At 27.1% G+C, this 26,140-nt stretch overlaps 4 protein-coding genes and 1 pseudogene across 5 annotated transcripts; 4 read left to right on the forward strand and 1 right to left on the reverse strand.

Annotated features, from left to right (window-relative positions):
- The window catches only part of LOC113371029, a 1,972-nt pseudogene extending 1,266 nt beyond the window's left edge, over positions 1-706 (forward strand).
- A 1,994-nt stretch (positions 707-2,700) lies between these two features.
- Positions 2,701-6,382, forward strand: LOC113371031. Its single transcript, XM_026611680.1, has 3 exons — positions 2,701-2,990; positions 4,780-4,941; positions 5,186-6,382. Exons 2-3 carry the CDS (start codon positions 4,816-4,818, stop codon positions 6,380-6,382), a joined length of 1,323 nt encoding a protein of 440 aa, XP_026467465.1. The 5' UTR covers positions 2,701-2,990; positions 4,780-4,815.
- LOC113370313 lies at positions 3,398-14,648 on the reverse strand. The gene is made up of 4 exons (XM_026610983.1): positions 14,622-14,648; positions 4,131-4,267; positions 3,638-3,918; positions 3,398-3,525 (listed from the first exon to the last, which is right to left on the reverse strand). Exons 3-4 carry the CDS (start codon positions 3,857-3,859, stop codon positions 3,406-3,408), a joined length of 342 nt encoding a protein of 113 aa, XP_026466768.1. The 5' UTR covers positions 3,860-3,918; positions 4,131-4,267; positions 14,622-14,648; the 3' UTR covers positions 3,398-3,405.
- LOC113370312 (arrestin domain-containing protein 17-like) lies at positions 10,258-13,284 on the forward strand. 2 transcript variants are annotated; one of them, XM_026610982.1, is made up of 8 exons: positions 10,258-10,311; positions 10,448-10,620; positions 10,679-10,834; positions 11,436-11,647; positions 11,746-11,928; positions 12,158-12,346; positions 12,727-12,970; positions 13,127-13,284. In XM_026610982.1, the coding sequence occupies exons 2-8, from the start codon at positions 10,506-10,508 to the stop codon at positions 13,267-13,269; spliced, it is 1,242 nt and encodes a 413-aa protein (XP_026466767.1). In that variant the 5' UTR covers positions 10,258-10,311; positions 10,448-10,505; the 3' UTR covers positions 13,270-13,284. The 2 variants fall into 2 exon arrangements, with proteins under 2 accessions (XP_026466767.1, XP_026466766.1); XM_026610981.1 differs by lacking the exon at positions 10,258-10,311 and having other exon boundaries at positions 10,328-10,620.
- Positions 14,649-15,054: 406 nt separating the features above from the next.
- LOC113370581 (E3 SUMO-protein ligase PIAS1-like) lies at positions 15,055-19,899 on the forward strand. The gene is made up of 8 exons (XM_026611270.1): positions 15,055-15,155; positions 15,435-15,604; positions 15,898-15,958; positions 16,676-16,969; positions 17,232-17,330; positions 17,647-18,128; positions 18,712-18,857; positions 19,643-19,899. The coding sequence occupies exons 1-8, from the start codon at positions 15,132-15,134 to the stop codon at positions 19,882-19,884; spliced, it is 1,518 nt and encodes a 505-aa protein (XP_026467055.1). The 5' UTR covers positions 15,055-15,131; the 3' UTR covers positions 19,885-19,899.
- The last annotated feature ends 6,241 nt before the right edge of the window (positions 19,900-26,140 follow it).

The raw sequence follows: 26,140 nt of genomic DNA on the forward strand, positions 1-26,140 counted from the left end.
TCTCATTATAATTATAATGTTATAATTCTGTCTATTCTAGTCTATTTATGCTTTTGATAATGATTCAGTCAAATACAATTGGATCATTAAAAAATTGGATTTTTTTATATCTTCATAGATATACATCTATATAAAATAATATTTGAAATAATACATTAACAAGCATTATTAAACTCGTATTGTCAACTTATACTAGCAAAAATTATTTCCACTAACAATTATATATTTTCCACTGAACCTTCAAATAGAGGTTTTACCCTGTAGTATATTTAATATCTAACTCGATAAATAAATAATTTAAAATTCTTTATTCCTGCAGGACTGATGCTTTAATACAAAATCTATACGCACACAATTTTCAAAATGCACCGTACTGACAATTGCTCATCGCCTGCATACTGTAATGGACTCTGATCGTATCCTGGTTATGGATGCAGGAAGGCCCAGAGAATTTGGCACACCATATGATTTATTAATGTTGCCAGGAAGTATGTTGGCATCCCTTGTTTCTGAAACTGGACAAGCGGATAAACTGCTTGATATAGCAAAACAAGCATTTGTCAATTCTGGTTATGAAATTGCTCCAAATGGTTCTGCAATGAAGGAAACCAATGGCGAGATTGTACTGGAAGTAGAGTATAGGCCAAATGGTCATATGACTATATGCAATAACCTTGTAATGGCTTTTCAAATGAAGCATTTGTAGAAGATATTGATACTAAATTGTGATATAGGTAAAATATAATAACAAAATATAAAATTATTATAGTTTTATTTATCAAAATCATTGTTCATTGTTATTTTAAAATTTTAAATTATTTAAAAATTTATTCGTTGTAAAATGTTGGTACTTAAGCCCAACAGCTCACTTGTGTCAACACAGTTCAGAGCAGTGAATTTCATACGACGAAGTTCATAGCGCATTTATGGCAACACTATCGGTATGACAAATGAACGGTATGTAAACAAATAAATCTGTTAAAAGTTACAATAGAGTTTTACACAAAATTCACACAAATGTTGACGAAGAATGAAAGATTTTTTTAATGTGCTTGTTTATGCAAAAATGCAATAATATAACGCGATATGGAAACTAAGGTGCGTAGATAGTACTTCATATATGGAATAAATATAATAATAATATAGACTCATAATAATAATTTGTAGCGATAATTCAAACTTTTGTATAATATGGACGAATTGAAAAAGGCTGAACTGCAAAAAAGACGCAACAAAGGATATTACAGGTAAATTTCTAATTAGAGAATGCATTTCTATTAGTTTATTTTGTAATGCTAGTAACAACTATTACTTGAAGGTACGGGAACAGTCAAAAGTTATTGCTTCAGAATTGCGTGACAAAGTCAATTCTGAAAAGAAACGAAAAGCAGAAGAATTTGCCAAAATAAAATGCAAGGAGTTGAGAGAATGGCAGGAACAACAATTAAGAGATATGAAAAACCAGTGCTCTAAAAATTATTGTGATCTTGGTAATGCTCATAAAGCAGCTGAAGCTGAAGTTGATCCACGAGAAGGTAATTGTCAATTTATACCACAAGAGACAATTGTTCCACTCTTATTATATCTTCATTTCTGTATTCACAAGTAAAAGACTTTGCTTAGAATATTTATGTTTGCAGTTTTGAAGGATAATAAAACAAAACGAGATAATATTGCTCAAGCAAGAGGAAAGGAAGCTATGAAAAATTTGAAAGAAGAAATAATACAAAAACATTGCAAACAGAAAACAAAACAGAAAACTTTCAGGTATTTATGATATCAATATTATGACTACTAATTTGTTTATTAATATCAAGTTTATTTATTACTTATTTTGTTATCCTTTTCAGATCTGTTCCTACCTCAAATGTACCCAAAATAAAAATCACACATATTATTAAAAAAGTTAAGAAATCTGCAATAAAAGATGACTGTGTTTTGTTATGATGATCCAGAAGTTGAATTGGGCACAATAAATCTTGATAAAAATGCTTCTGATCCTGTTGAAAACTCATTGTTGAAAACAGATGATGATCACAATGGACATTATACAAATTCCATATCTAACAAAAATGGAGAAAAAGTTTCACATACTCCTTACTTATCTGAATTGAGACACAATGGTTGGTTTTGTCAATGTTGCAAAATGCAACGAGATGTTGGTATTCAATGTTTATGTCCTAAAACATCATATGAGGATGATGATAAAGAAACATCATCAGATGCAATCTCTCTTGATAAAGACGGTTCTGAAGCAAATAATTATTTCACACAAGTCAGTGATAGAATAAAATCTAGAAAAATCATTGATGTTCCAATTCCAAGCTAAAAGTAAAATCATCTGTATATAATCCTCAGAACTTTTCAGATAATGTTTTACACAGAAACGACTCTGATCTTTCAGATGATTTTTGTGATAAAATTAGACAACCAAATCCAAGACGACAAAATATAATTAGCAGTCCAAATAAAGGATGCAGAGAAAAAAGTCCTATTGCAAAAAAAATAAATATAAGCCATGGAGATTCAAGTCCAATTAGAAATCAACATGATATAAATCCTCAAGTTAGAAAACATACAGATATTGGTTCACCTAAAAAGCAAAGGGGCGTAAATCCAGAATCTGAAGAATATAGAGCTATAAGTCCTTTAACTGCAATATCAGCAAAAATTCATGATGGCATAATATGTGCTAAAATTGCTTGGAAGACATTGAACCACAGGTTTTGGAATTGCAGAAAAATGTACAAAGCCTAGAAAAATCTTTTTCAGAAAAGCCTGTGATACCAATTTCTCCAATAAAATCTGTTAAACACACCAATTCCAGAATCAGTTCAACCACAGCAGATTTGCCAAAAGTGAAATTATATGATTGCAGCACAAAATATGAAGCAACATATAGGCCATCTTCAAATCCGGTAGAGAAAGTTGATTCACACTTTTCAAATGCTCATGATGTTGCACAAAAGGAGAGTGAAAACTTTGATAAGGTGAGGCATGGTTTATTATGTCAAGCAATAAAATAATTCATCTTATTTTAAGAAAATAATTGTTAATTAAGGAAAGAACAATATGGTCACTTATCTGTTTTCTTGGATTTAATATGACACTGATCATCAATCAATTCAGTGATTGTTCAATATTTGCTTTATTTGTTGCAATAATAGTCATAAAATGGTAAATAATATACCATTTAATACAACTGTTATAAAGCAATTTATTGTGCATATAAGTTATAATAACATATTTTAACAAAGGATGAAAATATTACATATGCAATTTTCAAGAAAATTGTAATAGCAAGTGAATTGGGCAACTGATAATTTCTTAATTATTTTAAGGATTTTTTGTGTAATCTATGGTACGAAATCTTGCTTTACTAATCTATTGTACTTCTGGGCCAGTTTACTTCATCTTTCTGCCATGCACTGGACAAATTTTCACTTGGGGATCAACAGTTTTTTGTTGAGGCAAATTAACTGATTTTGTCGGATGTTCTAGATCAGATTGTTTCTTTGCCATATTCTAAAAAGTAGTATAAAATTTTTTTGCTCAAAATATATTCATGTTCCAAAAATATTTCACTATTACTTGCAAAATAATTTCAAATCGTATACTACATATTACAAAGAATTACCTCACAAATTGATCTATTCGTGCAAGGGCAGTACACATAAGTCATATCTTTAGGATCAGGGTGGGCCTTAGGGGATGAGAAAGTTGTTGCTGCCTGGCACTTCTTTTTCTTACTGTCTTGTTGACATCTGGCTTCAGCGGCTTTAACATGTCTTTGCCAAAATTCCATACGTGATGGATGCGGAGCACTCAGCTCTTTTGCTATTTCCCGAGTAATTCGCATAGGGAGTTGCCATGTGTTTAAATGATAGCCCCATGGATTGCACGCTGGTCGTTTTGCAACTATTAAATTGAATTTTGTTCAATAAATTGAAAATTAAATTCTATTTCTGTGTTGTTTTCCATGAGAAACAATGTGCTCATTCATTCTAATGTTAATGCAGAGATTAACACAGGACAATATCAGCAAGCAAATGTAAATTTCTACATAATAGTATTTTTAGTTAAATATTATCTAAATAAATGATAAATTTTGTCAGTTATTATATACTTACAAGGCAGTTGATGTCCTCGATCATTTCCAATAATCCTTGTAGCTTTACATAATGTTGTCGGATGCTTTGGAAACCACTTAGGAGTTTGGTAATTGCCCAAATTATGCGGCTTAAAAGCCCCTTCATACTGATTGGCACTGAAATTGTAAGACATTTATTTATATGTATAATTGGAAGTTTTAAAAATATCTCAAACAAATTTGTAAAACAAATCTCTAATATATTACTGAGTTGAAACAAATGATAAAATACTATGAGATATCAAAGTAGGTTTGTTGATTAATTAATATAAACCTCTTAATCAAATTATTGTTATCATAGGATTATTTGCTCTTGCATTAGTTAATTATAATTATATTGAAAATTACATTTTTACGACAAGGATAAACAAAGAGTAGTAGTTATCAAACTTTCAAATTTATAAAAAATGAAATGTTTTAATAACATTTATTATTATCAATTTTTTATTAATATTTCCATATTCCTTATGTGATGTATATTCATTTATGTATAGTTTAAAACAAAAAAATATTTACTTATGTCGAACAAAAGTTTCTAAGATGATAGATAAATATCCAATAGTATGTTGTATGTTTTGTGCCATTGCTTTTAATTCTCTGATATTTATTTCTAATTATAACCATTATAGGAAATCTCACAAAAGGCTCAGAAAAGAAGAGATGCTATGGCCAAATCAAAAATAAGAAGTCGTGAAGCTCTCAATCAAGCAAGAAATACGAAAAATTTAGAAAATATTAACAAATGTTTTGAATCATTGGCATTACTTGAAAGGGAAACTGATACTTGCCAGGTAATAATATTCAGGAAATTCATTTTTTAGTGTTTTAAGTTGTTTAGTTGTTTTAAGAAATCGAATCGGCTTTTTTTTTGGCTTTCATTGAATGATCATAAATCTATCATTTATGGTAGTTTCTCTTTTTTAATGAATATTTATAAAACAATCTTTTATATATAGTTATATAATCATTTTCTTGTACTTAAATCTTTACAAAATAGTTAATTTTGTAGTTTTTAAACAATTCTTATATTTTTAGAATCCAAGTTTATATAATCCTTTATCATATAAAGACATGAATAATCAAAGGCAAGAAAGGATTGATGAGGCTTTTAGTAATATGTTAGACAAAAGAGCAAAAGCTTCAAAAAATGTGATTACTTTAGATAGAATTCGATCAAATAAATCCGTCGGAAGAAAAAACCCTGGAAATAATTTTACTAAGTCTTCCTCTTATTCGAAAGCTGATATAGAGAAAAAACAATCTAGTCTCAATGTTGCAAATTTAGATAGAGATAGTATTTGCAACAAAAAGATTATTGATATTTGTTGTGGAGATGATAAAAGCTCTACTACAAGTAGTAGTATCATATTAGGAAATCTAGATCACAAAAATATAGAAAACCAAGACTTAAAGGAATTATTAGAGCGAGTAAAACGTCAGAAACAAATGCTTTTAGAAGAGGTCCCAAAAGAAAATTTACCACAGGACAGTAAACTTAATGATGTTCTAATCGCAATGGAAAAAAGTTTATCAGATCCCTTGGAAGAATCGCATAAAAAAACCGAAATTTCAAGTAAAATTGATGATGCTCAGAAAATCAAAAAACAAAAGAAAAAGCTTGCAAAAAAAGAGGAAGAATTAAAACTTAAAGAATTACAATTAGATCTGTTGATGCAAAAGTATAAACTAAATGAGTTAGAACAAAAAACAGAATCTGGCAAACATGAACACAAAGTTCCACTACCAGAAAATATTCCAATAGAAAGTTCTTCTGTGATCCCAATTGCAGATACAAAACATGAAATTCAAGGCGAGGTGATCGACAAACAGTCTTCAGATGGATTGGAAATTGTAATCCACGTGAAAGATAAATCCAATAAGAAAATCGCGCCGGTTACAAAAAAATTTTCAGTTCAAACAAGAGGGCCAAGTGTTATTCAGAAACACAAAAAATCCAAAACAAGAGTAAATAAAAGTAAGATATATTCACCTATGAAGAATTCCTCCTATTCCTGCTCTAGTAGTTCTACTAGTTATTTGAGCCCTCCTGCTGAATTAACTAATGTTTCAAATTTTCAAAATATTTCTCAAGCTTTTGTGAATGACTATACTAGCGAACAATTTCAGAGACAAACTAACAAAGAAAATTTCATTTCTGCTAAATCACCAACAAAATCAATTACTTCATCTAGATTTGATAGAACAGCTAGAAAAAAAAAAAACCTAAGATAAATCCATTATTGGCAAGTTACATAAACAGGTTACTATTGATGGATAGGAATAGCATAGATGCGCTGACTGTCAGCTCTTGTTCAGATGTGCCAACGCCAAGTGATTCCATAATTAATATTCCATCCAATACAGTTGATGATAAGTTTAAAATAAACTCATTTGAAAAATCTGATATTGATACAACTCCAGTGATTAATATTGAGAGTACTCCAAGTAATTTTAACACAAAACGAAAACATGTTGAGTTGCGCAAAAGTGTGCAGGCAGTGGAAGAAACGCCGAAACATCTAATAACTTTGCACAATAAAGGAATTCAAGTATCCACAATACATAACAGTTCTTGTGAAGAATCTCCTTCACCAAGCTTTTATAAATCAAACGAACAAAGTCCTGAAAGCTTAGATAAAAATGAAGGCATGCAAGATTTTACTGAAAATTGTAATAAACGAATAACTGATTTAACAAATCTTATTAATAAAGTTAGACTAGAAAAAATGAAGTTGCTGGAGTGCAGTATATCTTCTAGTGGCAGTTGTGGACAAAATTCAACTGAATATTTAGAGTTACCCAGCCAAATTCAACCTGCTGAAATTGTAGATCGAGATAATCGTGATGACATAAACAGAACTGCAGAGGGTTTGAAACATATCTCTCAAGAAACACCACCGCAGATGGAAATAACTGATGAATTAGTGACAGTGGAAACAATTGATTTTACTCCCATGTTACAAGATATTCCAAAACCATCTGCAATGCAAAATGTTATTGCTCATCAACCATTTGGAAATAATAATAAGAATATTGAACATGACTTGACTGATTTACGTCAAAATATGGTTGGTATTAATAGCCAGTTAGTCAATTTAGAGAATTATATGGAAAAAATTCATGAATATATTGGAGATGTTGTCAAACATAAGCCAAAACCTCCAGTATCATTGTTAAGGCAGATGAAGAACAATGTAAATATAGATACAGCACAAGCTCATGAATTATCTGCTATAATGGAAGTTGATACTAAAGTTTCCGAAACCGCTGTTGAAATAGAGGCTGTACAAGACTCAGTCCAAGATGTTGACATTGAACAAAATTCTAATTCTTTAAAAATGACTTTTCAAGGAAAATCTCAAACACAAGATAGTGGTGATTCTGTAACCTTTGGAAGCCAAATAAAAAATTTATTTGACAACACAGATATTAATATCACTTTAAAAAGTCCAAGTAAATTTCAAAACACATCCGCAGATATTAACTTAGAAGTTAAGCCATTTCCAACCTTTGAAGAATATTATAAAAAATTAAACTCTAAAAAGGATGTATTGGTAAACGATGCTGAAATATCTAGTGAAAGAAATGAAGAAACATTGCCGGATGTTATGTCAGAATTACTTAGGAGAAACATTTTACAAAGACCATTTGATAATGATACACAAAACTCGGATGTAACGACAACAGATCTGCAAGAAGCTTCACAATCACAAATAATTAGAACACCAGAAAATTCTAATGGCAGTGTAAGTTTATTAAGTAATAGTTCAATGGAAAATTCTACAAGTTCATCAACATCCCAAGAGTTTGAAAAAGCGTTACATAAGCTTGGTATGAACTGGGCTCTTAACACTTTAAAGAAAACACAAAAGTCGATAGCTCATAGTTCAAGTAGTTCCATTGAATATCCATCTTCAAAAACAAATTATTTGACAAATAAAATAATAGCATTGAAAAATCTTAACGAACAAACTTTAAAAGAATTAGAAAAATCACATAAGCCATTAGCTTCTAACATCACTGTTGAATCAAGTGTAACTGAAAGTGATGGAAAAATTAAAAAAGTTGCACAGAATACAGAATGTTATTATAATTATGATGGAAAATCACAAAAAGAAGACATCAAAGCTTTGGTTAAAAAAGCTCAAAATCTATCTCTTGATAAAGAATCACTTTTCAGAAGGCTTTTAAGTACCAGTAGAGATTTAAGTAATAATACAGATAATTTAACACGAAATCCATCTTCTCAAACTAATCAAAGGACATCTACACCTGTTTTTAACGAAAAAAAACTATCCAATAGCTCTAAAGCAAATTCGTTAAATGAGACATTATTCAGTGGAAGTAACATATCTTCTGTAAAAAGCAATTCTTCGGACAATACACATGATTTCAATCCAAAAAGAGGTTTTTAATGACCGAGTTATATAAAATTTGTAGTAAAAATGATGTATTGTACAAAGATCTTTATTTATTTAAAATATTCATACTGTTTTTTATAATTTTGTCTACTTAGATCATAAATTTATTTATTATTAATTAATTTATAAACAAAAATATGTGAATGACATGCCTTATCATGTACCTAATTATTTTATCATAGTTAATTATTTATTTTTCTTTTACTTACTAGAAAAATTAATATAATATTTTAATAAATACAAAATACTAAAATTTGTTAGAATGCATTTGTTCATTGATGACATCATGTTAATCTTTGTTTATTGTTGCAGATGATAAATAAAATATTTTTTATATATAATAATTGTGTTTTATTTTAAATAAAAATGTTTTAATAAATTTGAAGAAATCGAATTTTAATTTGAAACTTCATATTTTATTATTAAAACAGAATAAACTTATATCATTTTATATACTCCTCTTTTATCTATGATGCCTAACACAATATCAGATTAAAATAAAAAATATTTGATGTATCTTTAGGCAAATATTTGTTTCGTAATAAAAATGTACTTATAGAAATGTTTGCTCCATGAAACAATAAGTATATAAAGATCTGTTTTAATTTCTATAGAAAGTATCATAATATATTTTATTGATTTAATGTATATATTTGTATATTTGTATATACATAGTTTGAATTTAAAGTACATCAGTATTTCGCACAAAACCAAAGATGCATTATTTGAATTAAAATCTTTACAATTTTTCAGTATCATTTCCTATAAAGATTTATGTGCTCTATTACAAATATCATCAGCTATATGATCAGTGGAAAACAAACCATCAGAATCAAATAAAACTCTTAAGTCCGATATTTGATTACATCTATCAATGCAGGTGTTAGAAATTTTATATTCAAAATGTATTGGAACGCGCTTATGTGAAAAACTAAGAATCCCTCACCTTAAGAGTGGAAAGAATTAAGTTGAGATTGCAATAATAAGCAGTCATCAATAGAATTTATTTTGAGATATAATTTAAGATCATCTGCAAATGATAAATGTGAACAGCTAAATAAGTTATTTAACATTAATAAAAATAATAATTAGTAGTGGACCAAGAATTGATCCCTGAGGAACACCTGAACTGACATTTTCAATATTGCTCAATAATCCATTAATATAGACAAACTGTTTGCGATTGCAAAGATAACTCTTAAAAAATAAATAAGTGAAGAAATAAGACTAATCTTAGATAATTTATAGTAGTAAGAAGAATGATGTTATGATTAAATTGAATGATATGAAAATTAAAATTTTGTCAAAAGCTTACTGAAGTCAGTGTAAATAACATCTTGTCCATTAGTGTCAAGATTCTCAGCTATAAATTGTTTAATACAGATTAGATATGCAATTGTAGTTTTATTTAATACAGAAATAATTTCAACCAAAAATAAATATACTATCAAAAATAAATGAATCAACATTTCTTCTACATTTCATCTTTACATATTTATATTTATTTACTTAAGCAAATAAACGAATTAATGTTTATTAAACTAACAATTCTATGGTAAACATTAATTCGTTATTTTAAATAAATATTATTATAATAACTGTGATTGAAATCATTTGCTCTACGCTGCGATCTATTGGCAAATCAAAATTTTTCTAACTTCTTGTTATTATAATCGGTGTCATAAATAGATTTTGACATTGCGGTCGGTGTGTTAGTCAACCTTTTACTTTAATTTTACTGTAAGTACTAGAAAAAATGTTTTAGTACAAGGATCTATTTTTAATTAGATTCGGCCTAGATTCTTTCGTTTTCTATTAGAACATTTCGTATGTAACATTATAACCTTGAAACTGGGTGTGTACTTACCAATTATAGGCACATCTTGAACCTCACGTAGCTGTTTTTAGTTTTGTATCCTCATAAATAATCAATTATGGGTTTGAAAGAATGTCAAATCCTGCTCGATAACCCTTGGAATACATATTATGCCGGTCAGACTATCAACGGAAGGGTTGAGATAACTTTTGATACTCCAAAAAAAGTTAGAGGTGGGAAATTTATCTTGTTAGATCAAACAATCATAATATTAATGTTATTTCTTTTTAGGTATTCATATAGTCTTTAAAGGTGAAGCGCACACGTCATGGATGGAATCAGAGACAAAGACTGACAATCAGGGACAATCACAGACTGAAGACACGAGCCTTTCGGGTCACGAAGAGTATTTTCAGATACAATATTATTTACTAGGAGGCAAAAATGGTTTGAATCAAGTTATATTTATATTAATTTTAGTACACAATTGAGTGTGATGTGCTGTTGGTTGATAATGATCATTAATTATGATCAATGATAATTTGCTCTATAATCAGCTCAATAGTAATCACATATTGATTTATATTTGAAGTTTTATAATTATCTATTATAAAATTTACTGTTATAATTCAATCATACGTTTATTCATTTTTACATTCATGCTTTGATCTAATTTATTTATCTACATGTTTTTTATAATATTCTTTTAACTTAATTTTAAATTGAATCTCTTCTTTGGTCATCTTTATCTCTATTGGAAGCCCATTGAATAATTTTATAGCACTCCTTATAGTGTTCTACCTGGTTTTATTTGTTTTAGATGATAAATTTCCTGTTGTCTAGTATCGTGCTCATGTATTTCCTTATTTATAGTTATCGATGTGCATGTTTTGATTTTGTTATGTTATCTTATGTATTAGTTTGCACCTCATTAATTCCTTAATTATATAATTATTTCTTCAACTTTGTTATTGGATTATAGATAAGCACATATTATTAATTCAATGCTGTAATATGATCCTATGAAACATCTTTTCACTTTATCAAGGGGGTGAAATTGAATTACCTGCTGGAACGCATACTTATCCATTCACCTGTGCGCTTCCTCCTTCATTGCCATCTAGTTTTGAAGGTGAATGGGGCTATGTTCGATACACAGTTAAAGTCACTTTAGATCGACCATGGAAATTTGATCAGGATACAAAAATGGCATTTACTGTTATTTCGGCAATAGATTTAAATCTTGATCCTAGAGTGAAGGTATTTTTCATTTACTTTTATATAGTGATAATTGAGAATGATGATATCAATAATTATTTGATGTTAAAACACAGCTATTTCTTTTAAAATTGTTTTAGGAACCAGTGAAGTTGGAACTTGAGAAAACATTCTGTTGCTGCTGGTGTAAATCAGGTCCGCTTAGTGTAATTGTTGGTATACCTGTTACTGGTTATGTCTCTGGTCAAGAAATACCAATCAGTGCAGAATGTGACAATAATAGCAATGTTGCTGTAACATCTTTAAAATTCACATTACGCAAGGTAAGATATCAATTTTAATTGGAATGATCTCACATAACGATGTTTTCTTATATTTTTTGTGTATTTAAATGTTATGTGAGTTAATCTGATCTAAAATTAGAATGTACAGCTTCCAAATGCAAAAAATCATGTATTATATCTCATGCTATAATTTGAAATATCGATAGTGGGCAAATATCATCATTTTATAACTGTTGAAATAATAGATAACAATATTCTATTTTTGCAGAATGTAAAATTTCACACGCAAATGCCAAGAAGAGCTACTAAAGAAGACAGTATAGTAATTGCTGAATTGCAAGTGGGACCAATTGAACCTGGTAAATCTGCAAACTGGAATCAGAAAATGACAATTCCACCATTACCACCCAGCAATTTAGTAAACTGTGGGATTATTGATTTAGATTATGATTTAAAGGTACTTTTAAAAAACTTCACTCTAAGCTTTAATAATAATAAGCTAAATAGAATAAGCTAATAAGCTTTTATCCTTAAATCTTATTAGAAATATAAATCTAATAAGATTTATTTATACTTACTCTAGGTACGACTTTGATTATTTAAATAAAATATTTTTAAGACAAATTCAAATATTATATTATATATATTCAAGTAATTATGAAGAATTTCTCATTATAATATTGTACCATTTCACACCTCTGATATGATTTATTGGCAAATATTTCACAATTATAAGCATATATAAAAGCAACTAAGCTTTATAATATACTTCAATTATTAATTGTCTTCAGTTCTATTATTGATGATCTATTCCTAATACATAATCTTTTTTTTCAGATTGAGACCGTGGTACCTGGTATCCACAGAGGTCTTAAAAGTAAAATTCCTATTATATTGGGTACCATACCCCTTGCTAGTTTCCAGCCTAATGCACCCTATACTGATGTACCAGTGCCACAATCAAATGTTGCACCAGCTGAACCAGACACTTCCAATCCAAATGCAGGAGGTTGGGCTTTGCCATCAGGTGATCCTATGGGAGCTCCTTTGGATAATTTACATGCGCTTTATCCTAACATCCGTGAGTTTTTAATGGTTTATTTTCTATTAACATAATTTAGTAAATTATGTGCTAAATGTTAAATGTTTTAACATATGTACAAAAATCGCCTCGTGCAAAAAACTGTTCAACCAATTAGTTTGCATAATATGAAGAATCATATTCTTTCCTTTTTAGCGGCACCAACATTTGCTGAAGGGCAGTTTGGAGCTACATCTATTCAAGATAAGAATGATACACAATATACTAGAATGCAGCAACAAACATTTGCTCCATGTTATCCTACATTTGCGTTTAACCCTTCTGCACCCGTAATGTAAATATTTAAAGTACTTTAGAGATTTTCATGTAAAGATTTATCTTTTATTATCTTGTTTTAAAGCTTGTTTATATGAAATGTGAAACATATAATTATTTGATATTTTGATATCTCGAATTTAGAATTATTTTCTATAACATATTTTATCTATTTTCCTAGTCATAATATTTTCTTTAAGTTTTTTCCAATTTTTATGCTATTGTTCTGAAACATCACTATAAATATATAGTGTGGAAAATAGTTAAAATTGCTTGTGTCAAAATGTGGCTGCTAATTATTAGATAACACTAAATGTTGAAATTTTTAAAGTTTATAAACTTTGCGTACTATAGTACATGGTATTAAACTTTGCGCCTTATTGGTAAAGCCTTTATAAAATATATATTTATAATTTTTTTTGAAATGGAAATAAATTCTTGTTTTAATATACTATATTATTTATTTAATAAGCTCTTCATGAACTATAAATCATATATGTATTTTTAATAGGAAATAATGCAATTAACCCTGGACAATATATGTTAGAATATGATAAATTCATTCATTATTATAATATTTATATATATATATATATATATATATATATATATATTAATTGTTTAATATGAACAAAACAGCACTCAGATTTGTTTAACACAACTTTATTTTATGATTACAGACGTTTCGAGACCATGGTGTGTCTCATCTTCAGTGTAATTTCAAAACAGTTACTTATATACTACACATTCTTTAATAATTTATTTAAATTATTAATTTTGGTATACAAATTCATATATATATATATATATATATATATATATATATATATATTTTATTATATTATATATATATTAGGTTGTATTATATTATATAGTGCTCAACTATGTATATATATCTTTACCAGAAGGGAGATACTGTATAAAACTTTGTTTCGGGACCCTTAGGACGGATAGGCGACTCGCATACTGATAAAATGCATAAAGTAAAAGAGGATATTTATCCTTTCCCTTTCTCCAAAATTTTTATGAATAACTAAAGTCAAATATAAACTTTTTGTCTTTTTTTTTGGCAAGCTGAACTTTTAAATCATTTATAGCTGATAATAACTTTTAGTACGTACATATTTCTAAAATTTCTCTGGATCGCACCCTTTTACTCAGAGAGAAAAAAAATGCTTTATGTCATATGTGAAATAAAAATATAACTTGGGATGTGTTTATTAATTCTTATTACGCACGTTGGGGGCTCCGGTGGCCGGGTTCTAATATAATTGCCTAGACAATATACAAATAGTATAGTAGTCAGCGGTTTGCGATATATTTGTGCATGTGTAACTTTAAAGGATATTAGAAATTGAGAGACAAAAATGCTTACCTGCAATGAAGTGGAATCTATGAATTCATTCATTTTCTATTTTTGTTTTTTTTTTTGTAAAAAGCACTTGTGATATAAATTCAATTTATATTTAAAAATTTAACTCACTGTCTAAACTGTTGATATACTAATATGTTTCCAGCACAGATGTCGACAATATAAGGTGAAAGTCCTTTTCTTATCTATGGTGAAAGTCCTTTTCTTATCTATGGTGAAAGTAATCTATGCCGTGATATGCTTATTTATCTATGGTGGTATGCCTGAGGTATGTTTATTTATCTATGGTGGTATTTTTGTCAGTTACTTTCTAATCTAAGTTCTCGAATTATCCGCTAGAGCTGATTCTATCTTTCAAAACTTCTATAACCTCAAATTAAATTCATATTTTAATTCACAAACAAATCAAAACTTCAGCAAATGGACAAGCCGATGAAAGTGAAACTCCTCTAAAAAGGCAACTACCTGATTTCCTAAAAAAATATTCTGAACGCCTGGTGTTAAACGATAAACATGGATGATCCTGAAACTTTGCGAGTGAGTATATAATAGTGCTGAAATTATTTGTTATTCTAAATTAAAAACGTTTTTAAGTGAGTTTAAAAAATATTGAAATGTCAAAGTTTGCTCAAATCTATTATTCGTTTTTGTCGCCTCATACTTAAAACAGTTTCTTTAGTTGAGTCTTACAAATTTTTCATTAATATTGTTTTCTACTGTTTTTTTTTTATTGTTTTGTACTATCTAAAAAAAATTTAATATCTGTTATCATTTAACTTTTATAATTTACTAATTTGTATTTAATTACATTTGTAGATCATGATCAAAGGTTTTCGGGTTGCTGAATTGCAAAATTTATTGGGTTATGCTCAGAGAAATAGAACTGGAAACAAATCTGATTTATTCAAACGGGCATTGACATTAATACAAAATCCACAACCATCAATTATTGTAAAAATACATGAAATTCACAGAAATCAATACAAGTAAGAAATTATGAAATTATCTTTCTTATAATTACGTTTTGTGTAAAAATACAAATGCATATATGGGTGCTTCTGGAATATTCTTATTATTATACTTATTCTTGTTATTATGGTTAAATAGTTAATTTAACGAAAAGCTAGATAAAAACTTGAAAAGAATGTTGATTTTTGTGTTTTTTATTTCCTAATTTCTTTAAAGTTTATTAATAAATTTTTAATAAGTTGCATTACCATATTTCATAATTACCCAAATTATTCATAATTCAAGTCTTTATATTCAACTCTTCTTGCAGAACTAAGCCAAATCAAGTTCCGAACCCATATTCACCTGCTCTAACCCAATGGGGCACAGAGGTATGTAGAAGTGACTGAATTTTATATTTGTTATACATAATTTTGTTTGTGTGACAATAATTAATATTACTTGGTTCACAATAATTCATCAATATTTACATTATTTATGAACTCAATATTACCCAAGCGTCTTATTACTAAATGCAACACAATATGATTCTTAAAATTATCTATTTTGGTTTATATATTTGATACAAAATTATTTGTTCAAAAGTTTACCGTTTAGTAAAAATTTTACTAAATATTTACTATATATCTACATCAATAATTTTCTGGTACCAAAACGTATGTTCAGAAATACAGAATTAGGATAAATCTGTGCATATTGATCAGATAAAAATCCAAACAAAACCCAGGCAATATTTAAAAAAAACGGTTTGATATATATTTTTATTTTGTTTTCTTTTTTATATTGTTAGATTGATTTATACCTTCAGCTTTAAAAAAATACATAAAAATAAATATTTATTTTGGTACTATACAATGTTAAATTTTTTGTTCTTTGATGAATTTTTTTTTAAGTTTCAAGTTAAGTTAATATCTTGCTTTAAAATGAGATCGATAACCTTAAAAAAATGTTCATAACTGTTATTTAGAATTGAATTAGTTTCTAGCTTTTGCATTACCGTTTTTGTAGAATTTGTAACCTATTTAGCACAATGTGAAAGATCTTAGTATACATGAAATTATAATACTGTTTTTTTTTTTTTTTGGAAGTTCATTCCGTTGGTGCAAGGGAGTTACATGCAAGATAATAATACCTTTAATAAGGATATGCTTTCAAAACCATTGTTAATGCCAAGTGTACCAGTGAATCCTGATGTACGATTTATCCAGCTACCATTTTATGAAGAAATGGGTGAAATTTTAAAAGCAACTAGTTTGTTGACTTCACATACATCATCGCGAATACAAATGTCTCATTTTGAATTTCATTTGACTCCACAACAGATTACAGAAATATCTAGAAGTCGTTCTGGTTTTGGAAGCAAAATGACTTATTCTATACAGGTAAAATGTTTTTTTCTTGAATTTATTAGGTTTAAATTACATTGCGATCTGCATTTACAAAGAATAATAAAAAGCTTAATATATTCTCCTAATTTCTTGATATAGTTTAATTTCTCATATGAAGACTGTCCTTTGATATTCAGTATTACATTATTTTTTCTAATTATAATACAATAATTTGAAATGTAGATTTATACATTTTATTACATAACATTTTATAAATAAAAACAATATAATTTTTAAATAAATTTGTTTTTAACAGGTACATGTTCGGTTTTGCTTAATGGAAACTACATGTGAACAAAATGATTATTATCCACCTTACTTATCTATAAGAGTTAATGATAGAATAAATCAAACTGTAAGTATTATGACCATTAGCTTTGAATTGAAGTATTTACATATCAATGAATTAAATATAGTATGAATGAATTTATTGTAATTTATTTTTTTGTATATATTTAATTCTTTAGAAGCAATTAGTTGATAAAATTTGTTTTATCAATTTCTTTTAGTGCTTTGTAAGATATTAAATATAAAATTTAAAGTAAAATGTTGCTATATTAGAAATGGCAATGGCAGTTTCAAACTGTACTTGGTGCAAATATTTTATGAGATTGTATTATAATTTTGTTTTTTTTAAGCTGGCAAAGGATTTTAATCTATATTTTTTATAGATAAATACCGCACCGCGACCTGGTCAACCAGAGAAAAAGGTCCAGCATGCTTATCCTGTTGACATAACAAATCAGATAAAATTAACTCCTACTCAAAGCAACAGGTTAACCGTGGAGTGGATGTCAGATTTTGGAAAATCTTTTGTGTGTAGAATTGCGCTGGTTCGCAAACTCACTGCAAACGTTTTATTAAAGCGTCTTCGAGCGCGTGGTTTTAAACCAGCTGATTACACTAGAGGACTTATTAAAGAAAAGCTAGCTGCTGAAGCTGAAGATTCTGAAATTACATGTTCTTCTTGGCGTGTTACTGTCACTTGTCCATTGAGCAAATGTAGAATAACTGAACCATGTCGACCATCTGGGTGTCGACATCTGCAATGCTTTGATGCATCTGTTTTTCTCAAAATGAATGAATGCAAGCCAAGGTGGCAGTGCCCCATTTGCGATCAGCCAGCGCTTTACAAAGATTTGACGCTTGATGGGTGAGTAAAAGTTCAATTAAAACTTTCTTAAATTTTAGATTTTTATAGCACAATTTTATATTTGCTATATTTTAAGATTATTTTCTATCAATACAAAACTTTAAACTTCATTATAATTATAACCTTACCTTAACTTAAGTTGCATGAACTTCAAAATATGTATAAATAATCAGCTTAATGAATAAGAATTGAAATTTAGCTATTTAGGTAGATGTTCAAATGTTATTTCAAAAATGAAATTTTCACTTTGACTAAAAAATTAATACGATTTCGAATTGATATCTTTCAAACATACTTACTATTAGTAATTGGATAAATTAAATTGACATATTTTATTTCATCCCTTTCGGGTTCTAAAAATCGTCGAGTAAACATGAAATTAGCATTTTCAAAGTTTTATTAAATCTTATTAACCAAAGTTAAATTAAAAATAGTCAGTGTTTATCTGCAAGGCATTTATACAATATTTTAACAAAATCCAAATTTAAGTTAACTGATTTAATCAAACAACAAAAAAAAAAAAAAGAATGAATTAGCACTTATTACTTATTCCTAAAATTAATTTACTCATTATTATCTCTAGATACTTTGCTGAAATTTTGAATTCGCCCAGACTAACCAGCAGCAATGAATTATTTATTGATAGAGATGGATCTTGGCATCAAAATGCTGAGGTTAAGGAAGAAGATAACTCTAATGATGCTGACATAGTAATATTGGATGATACGGGTGAGTTTGGCAGTCCAACAAATTGACATTTTCGTCTTTTTGGCTTTTGTTTGCATAACCACGCAATTCATTTAGAAATCAAGAAGCATTAGTAATATAAACATTTAGTGATATAACAAACTTTAAATAATTCTTTTTTTAAACAAGCTTTTATGCTAGTTTTTTTTTTATCATTTTGTGCTTGTTATTATAGAAGCTAAGCTATTTTATTTTGCTTTTGAATGATTTTGAATATAATTTCTAATAATTTCTAATAATTTGATTTGTTGTGTAAAAAAAAAAAACACAAATAAAACTGAAAAAAAAAACAAATTATCAAGTTAATGAAAACGCAATATAGTAGGTGATGCTTTATTATTTCTCACATTTTTTTTTGTGATTTTTTTGTTATTTTTGTTTAGTATTTTTTACAGATTTGGCAATGAATATATAATGAATATTAAGTATGATTGCATTAGAATAATCCAATAGTTAATTTAAAAAAAAAATCTAGTCTGATATAAGTTAAGCACAATGTAACTATTAATATTTAGAATAAATTTATAAAGTTTTATATTTTAATTTGTTTGTTTATTGTACCTATAAATATTTTTTATTTAACTAGTTGTTGTAAATGTTATATGCAGAAGTAAAGTTTTCAGTAATTCACACTTCTAAACTCAGACCAACTATATTATTTTGGTTGTTTTGTTCCAAATGAAAAATTAATAATGGATCTCAGGTACATAATTATAAATATGAAACATAAAATTTAACATAAAAATTAAGTTTTGTTTTTTATGCAGATGCAAACATTGAGAAAAATGACATTGTTGAATGCATAGCAGACACTCCACCATCTTCATCTGCTGATCCTGAACCATTTGTTGTGGATTTAACCGCAAGTGACTCTGAGGAGGATGACATACCTTTAAGTGTTATTGCTCAGTCTATGAGGAGAACGGAACAACCTATTGTTGAAGCCGGAAGGCCACAAGACGTAAGTCGCACACCGTCCACAGATTCAGATGTCATGGTTGTGGAATAAGTAAAAGGCAGTTTTGCTTGCATATTTTATCTCATGATCTATTTTTATATGATTTTAAGTTGTACATAAGATAACGAATCTATTTATTTATATACAAAAAGCTTTGCTTTTAAATTTTACAAATTAGAAACATAATTAATTTTACAACAATTCTTTTTATGCCATTTTAATGATTTTGGGATCTGACGATTAAAAGTTAATTAAAAATTGTAATTATTTAAATGATTTCTCTACAAATAGTCTATTAATAGTGAAGACATTTTTACAAAGAATGTTGAAAGATTATTACACATTCAAGCTATTGAAATTGAAAAGATTTCTTTGTCGTTTTTTTTTGAAAATGTTTTTTTTGTGTCTTTTGTCTATTATCTCTTTATAAAATAATTGATATAATAATAATTTATATAATTAATTAGATACTATTATTTTTTATAATATCACTACAAGTAATTAAACCTACTTGATCGCGGAGACATAAAAATTGATAAAAACTGAGTATTTTCAGTTTTCAATTTTTTTGGTCTTAGCACTAGTCAGGAACTAGATTTACAGCTAGGACTCTTATTTTAACTACTTTAAATATATTTATTAATGAAAATTGATATACTCTAGTGTAAGACAATCTTTTTAAGATTTAGTGAAATATTTATGACTACGTAGTGAATAATTATAAAGCAAACTTTATTTTATAAAAAAAACTATAATTTTTTAAGTATTATTTCTTGAATAATTTCATATTTTATAGATTTAGTTTGACTAGATTTGGCATAAATTGAATTAGTCATATTTATGGTAAACATGGATAAATTTTTAAGGTTTGAAGAAAAACTGTAGAATAAGCTAACACATTTTTCTTAATTTAAATTTTTTTTTACTAGTTTATAGATTCAAGTAAAATGCGAAAGTAGTTTGTGCATAACACTAGTATTTTTCTTATCGATACTTTTTGATTCGATCGATCGATGCTTTTTTCACATTTGTATGATTATAAGTTTCAGAAGATTTTTTTTATATTTAATTGAAATCAATAACTTAAACTGTTTTGTTTAAAATATATTATTTAAAACTATTGTATTTTTACTTATTTTATCGCTTACTGATATCATTGGATAATTAATTATTATTTTTTTGCTTATTAGTTTATAGTGTTTTGAGTTTATTTTATCTCAGGTGTAATCGACGTAACTAAGTATATAAATGCGCCTCAATTTCATACTTTATTACAGTTTTGAGAGCGTGTTTAGGAAACTAAATACTATTTAATGGTAAAATGTATTTAAGATTTTATTGTACAAGTCTGAATTGTAAATATTTAATATATTATTGGGGGTGATTGTATATATATTTTATTCAATTTTAAGCATTAATGCATTTAAATTATGATATTTTTTCCATTTTGGAATTTGGGGATCATTAATTTGAATATGCATAAAAATATTCATTTAATTAATTGATAAGTCATTAGGTAATTCATTGATTAAATTAAATTTTTATAGTTGAAATTATTTTATTTGAATTAGAATTATAATTGGATTCCTGAAATGAGTTTTATATTTCAAAAGTAGTTTTTATTGAGTATTTTTTATTTTATATTGAACGTTTAACAATTCATGTTAATATTTATTAATTAGTATTGAATATATAATTTTTTTTTTGAATTGAATATCAAATTTCTAAAATTTGTATTTGAATACTAGAATAATAAAGTCATAAGTAGTGGATGTCTGTAGATTGTTGAGATCTATTCATACTGCTTAATACCACAAAACTGTGTTTAGTTTATACATAATTATTCTTAAAAAGTAATATAATATTTAAAATATGTCAATATCTTTTTACCATATATTTGTTCATCTGTGTATTGTAATAGATAATTCTAATTACATTAATGGATAATTTGAGTTTGATTGAAAATGTACTGTTAAAAATAATTATTTTAAATAAATATAATATATTTATTACTGTAAATTTCTTTTTCTGTGTATTGTAAAATGTAGTTATAATTTGATATAATAACATCAATAATTTAACAGAGTTCAGTAATAGAAATGAATTATATCTAAGATAGTAAGACAATCAATAGATTGGTTAGTGCTCAAATACAGCTTTTAAAGCATAATACAGTGGTATCCAGACTTACAAGTGTTTCGGAATGCGTGCGAATTGTTGCTTCTAGAGATGTTTTCTAGAAAAAAGTTAATGGCATAATGAAAACATGAAAAGTTTCCTAACATTTTCTTACCATGGAAATATATTGGATGTTTTATGATAGTGAATTATTTTGATATGTAGATAATATATAGTAAAGAAAGAGGTAAAACAATTGTAGAAGGTAAAAATCCTTAGAATAATTTATAAGCAGCTTTCTTAGATATGAAAGTTTGTGGATAAAAATCAACCCGAAAAATTTGCAGCAGTTTTAGCATGAGAGTTGTTCAACAAAACATGTCTAAATTATTTCGGCAGTGTCATGAATAGACAGGAAAAAACAATAATTAATTAAATAATGAACTTATTTATTTAATAGGATTTCAATGTGTTTGTATAGGAAAAATTACTTCGAGATACGAGCGATTCGACATACGAGCGTAGTTAGGAAGCGAATTAAACTTGTATGTATTGTTGGTACCACTGGAGTTTTGATTGCGATAAAGTGACAGATAAACATGTGTAACTCAGGCGCATTTGAAGACGCGTGTGTTGTGAAAATTTTAGCATTTTCAAAATGGGTATTATTTATAAATCTAGATAGCTCGCGTTTGAAAAGAAGGAAGGCTTAAGAATCAGATCGGCGGCACACAAATCCGCTAGAGAAGTTTTATATATACTATCCATATCCACCCGCCGGCTCGTTCCAACTGTTACCTAAGCCAAAGTTATTCTTGTAACCAAAACACACGGGTTTCGACTACAACGCATTCGAGTGCTAGCGCTCAACGAGTAATAATGGTCAGAGCGAAATATTGTTTTTAAAAAATTACGTCATACAAATATCGAATTACTTTTCAATCTAAAAATATCCCTGGTGAACATTTTTGATATTGGGACGTTTTACATCGAAATTTTTAAGTTTGCATTTTGGCGAAAATATTTGTTACGTGCTCGTTACGGAAGTTTGCTTAAAAACTCTGGTGAATTTTGAACTCAAAATAGTGTCTGTTGGTTTTTTTAATTGTTGTGTTGCCGTGCGGGTCGCAGAAATAAATTGGTGATGTAAGTGATAATATTTACCTATTTATATCTATTTGCAAATTTTTAATTACTTTAGTTACCAAAATAAAACCCATCATTTTTAGATGGCTTTCTTTAGTTATAGTGAAAAAGTTTCTGAAACAACCCCAATTTATGAACGATTTTATATGAAAATGCATGCATTGATAGTTTCTAAGCCAAAATTTGCACAAACATGAACAATTATTCTCAGTATTTTATTAACAGTTTCATAATGCAACCCTTAAATTTGTAAATATTGAGTTTTTAATTATATCGTATTATCGTAATATACTTTCTATACATCCTTTTAGAAGGTAAAAAATCAAATAAAAATTCGCACCGCAAAAATATGGAGTAAATAAGACCAATCTTCAAGATAATAAAATAAACTTATTCGTAATAAAATATGTTTTTATATTTTTATTATAAATTTCAATTTCGTTATAAATGTATTTAATCATATTTCATAGTAAACTTATACCACATCCGTTTCCTATTGACCATTCTCATTTCTTTCCTGCAACGGAAATAATTTCATTCATTTCATTTTCAGTTATAATACAAACTAATTAATTATGAAAGTGCTTGGATAGACAGTTATCAATGAATGCAAAATTTATTGCTGATATAAATACTCTGATTATTTTAATTACTTATAATAAGTTATTTTCTTGAAATGTTTATTTCCAGCCGAAAATAAAAAACAATAAATAATTGAACCCTTTATTCTGTACGTTTTGACTCTGTATGTGTGTCATTCAGAATATTTAACAAAATCTAAAATAAATAGAATATTTTTAAGGAGATAATTTTAATTAATAAGCTATATTATAGATCAATAATTAATAAGAATATTAATTATAAAATATCAATTTATAAGTTATATTATAGAAAGATCTTAGAAAATCTATTTCAAATACATCTATAATATGTAGCAGTATTTGTGAAAATATTTCAAATTGCAAATGGAAAACTTGAACAATGAGATAAATGCATCGAATATAAAACCGCAAAATTAGATGATATTATTAATTAAATTTATAAACTAATTTTACAAACAACAAATAATTTGAGTTATTTCATTGCAGTTATATATTTATTAATAAAGCAATTAATTGAATTTTATTAAAAATTAATTATACAATTAGTAATTAAATCGAACTCAGAAAAATCATTAAATATTTGAAATATTTTAGGAATGTATAATCGACTAGAGATTTTAATAACTGAAAATTGCAATTAATTACAAAACAATTAATTAATTGATTTTAATCATTATAATGTATATATTTTATAATTTTAATGTAATGCATCTATGTACTATGTATGTATAAATGGATGTAGGTCTTCTGTCTGTGTGCTTTTTATTTATTCAAAAACTTTAATAGCAGTGAAAATTTGGGAAATTGTTAGATATATCCCGGACAAGTTTTCGCACATTTTTATTGAAACCAAGTATTAGGGGTTGACCACTCCGAAGAGTTTTTTTTTTATTTTTTCGGCCAAATTTTATTTTTTTATAAATTTTCATATGTATAAAAATACATAACTTATACTTATGCTTTTGATACAGCTCAACCACCAACTAACATTTGCTATTTTTCACCATAATAACGACATATATAAAAATGGTTCATATTTTCCAATTCTGTTCAGATTTTTAATTATAAGTATAACACTAATATTATACGTTATAATATTAAATATTATTAACTAAAGTTTACAATTTTTCCGCAACAACTTTTAGAACGCTATGTATTCCGATTGTTATTTTTGAATAAACAATAAACAAAATAATGCTTACACTAAATAATATTTTTTTTACAATTTTGATCTTCCCTCAGTATGTCATAGAATTCATTAATAAAATTTCTTCCTTCATTTGTAAAATGTGAACCGATAGCTTTTAAGCCAAATGTTCTATTTAAAGCTTTTTCAAATTATTTTAAATTATACATTGTTTTGTGAGCAATATAATTAGAACAATTATAAATAAAAATTGTATATCCCTATTATTTTAATAAGTATCAGGTATAAATACCTTATTTAATATTAAATTATCATTAAAATATAAAATATTAAATACATAAATATTTAAGAAAATACTTTTATTCTGTACAGCGATTCTAAAGTTTATGATCGATTAATAATAAAACCGATATCCATTAAAACGTGCATCACCGAGTATATTAATAGAATGATTGCATACGATAATTTACAAGATCAACATTTATCTAACGGAATGAATGCATTTTATTTTACGTAGATAGATGTTTAAATTAATTTTGTACACATGTGAATTATATAGGCAAATCAAATATAAATAATCCTTAAATAAGAAATAAAATAAAAATATTAAAAGAGATAATAGATCCTGCAAGAGATCCTGAGCGTCGTGTTAATATACATAGTTTATATTTTAATTTGCTTTGATTTTACGTTGTTTGTTTATTAGCAATTTATACCAAACTAGCACAAATTTATATATTTTTAGTGTATACATTAAAATTTGATTACCTATAAATCATGTGATCTGGAATATAGTATATTTTTTATTCATTTGCTTGATTATCTATCTACATAAGATATATAATCAATTGTTCAGAATATACAAGAGAATAAAATCCAAGAACTACACCCACTGATGTTGCTTTTTATACTGTTGTGGTAAATATAACATAATTAAAATTAATTTTACATTATCGAATGACTAAAAATAAAAAATATGTTTAATTATTATTATAATATACAAGAGAATAAAATCTAAGAACCACACCCACTGATGTTGCTCTTTAAAATGTTGTGGTAAATATAGCATAATTAAAATTAATTTTACATTATCAAATTATTATCGAATGACTGAAAATAAAAATTATGTATAATTATTTAGATCATTTTTTTGATATAATTAATTACATTGTATGACTCACACCTTTTGACAAATATATATATTTCACATTGTTTTGACGGCATCAACACGCATTTGCGTCTTGAAATGTGTGCAAACAGGGTTTCGAATTACTCAACGACGATGAAATTTTTT

Source organism: Ctenocephalides felis, unplaced genomic scaffold, assembly GCF_003426905.1.
Source record: "Ctenocephalides felis isolate EL2017-DRISC unplaced genomic scaffold, ASM342690v1 CF-g0.4_SCAFFOLD_01492, whole genome shotgun sequence".
In the NCBI taxonomy this organism is placed as follows: domain Eukaryota; kingdom Metazoa; phylum Arthropoda; class Insecta; order Siphonaptera; family Pulicidae; genus Ctenocephalides; species Ctenocephalides felis.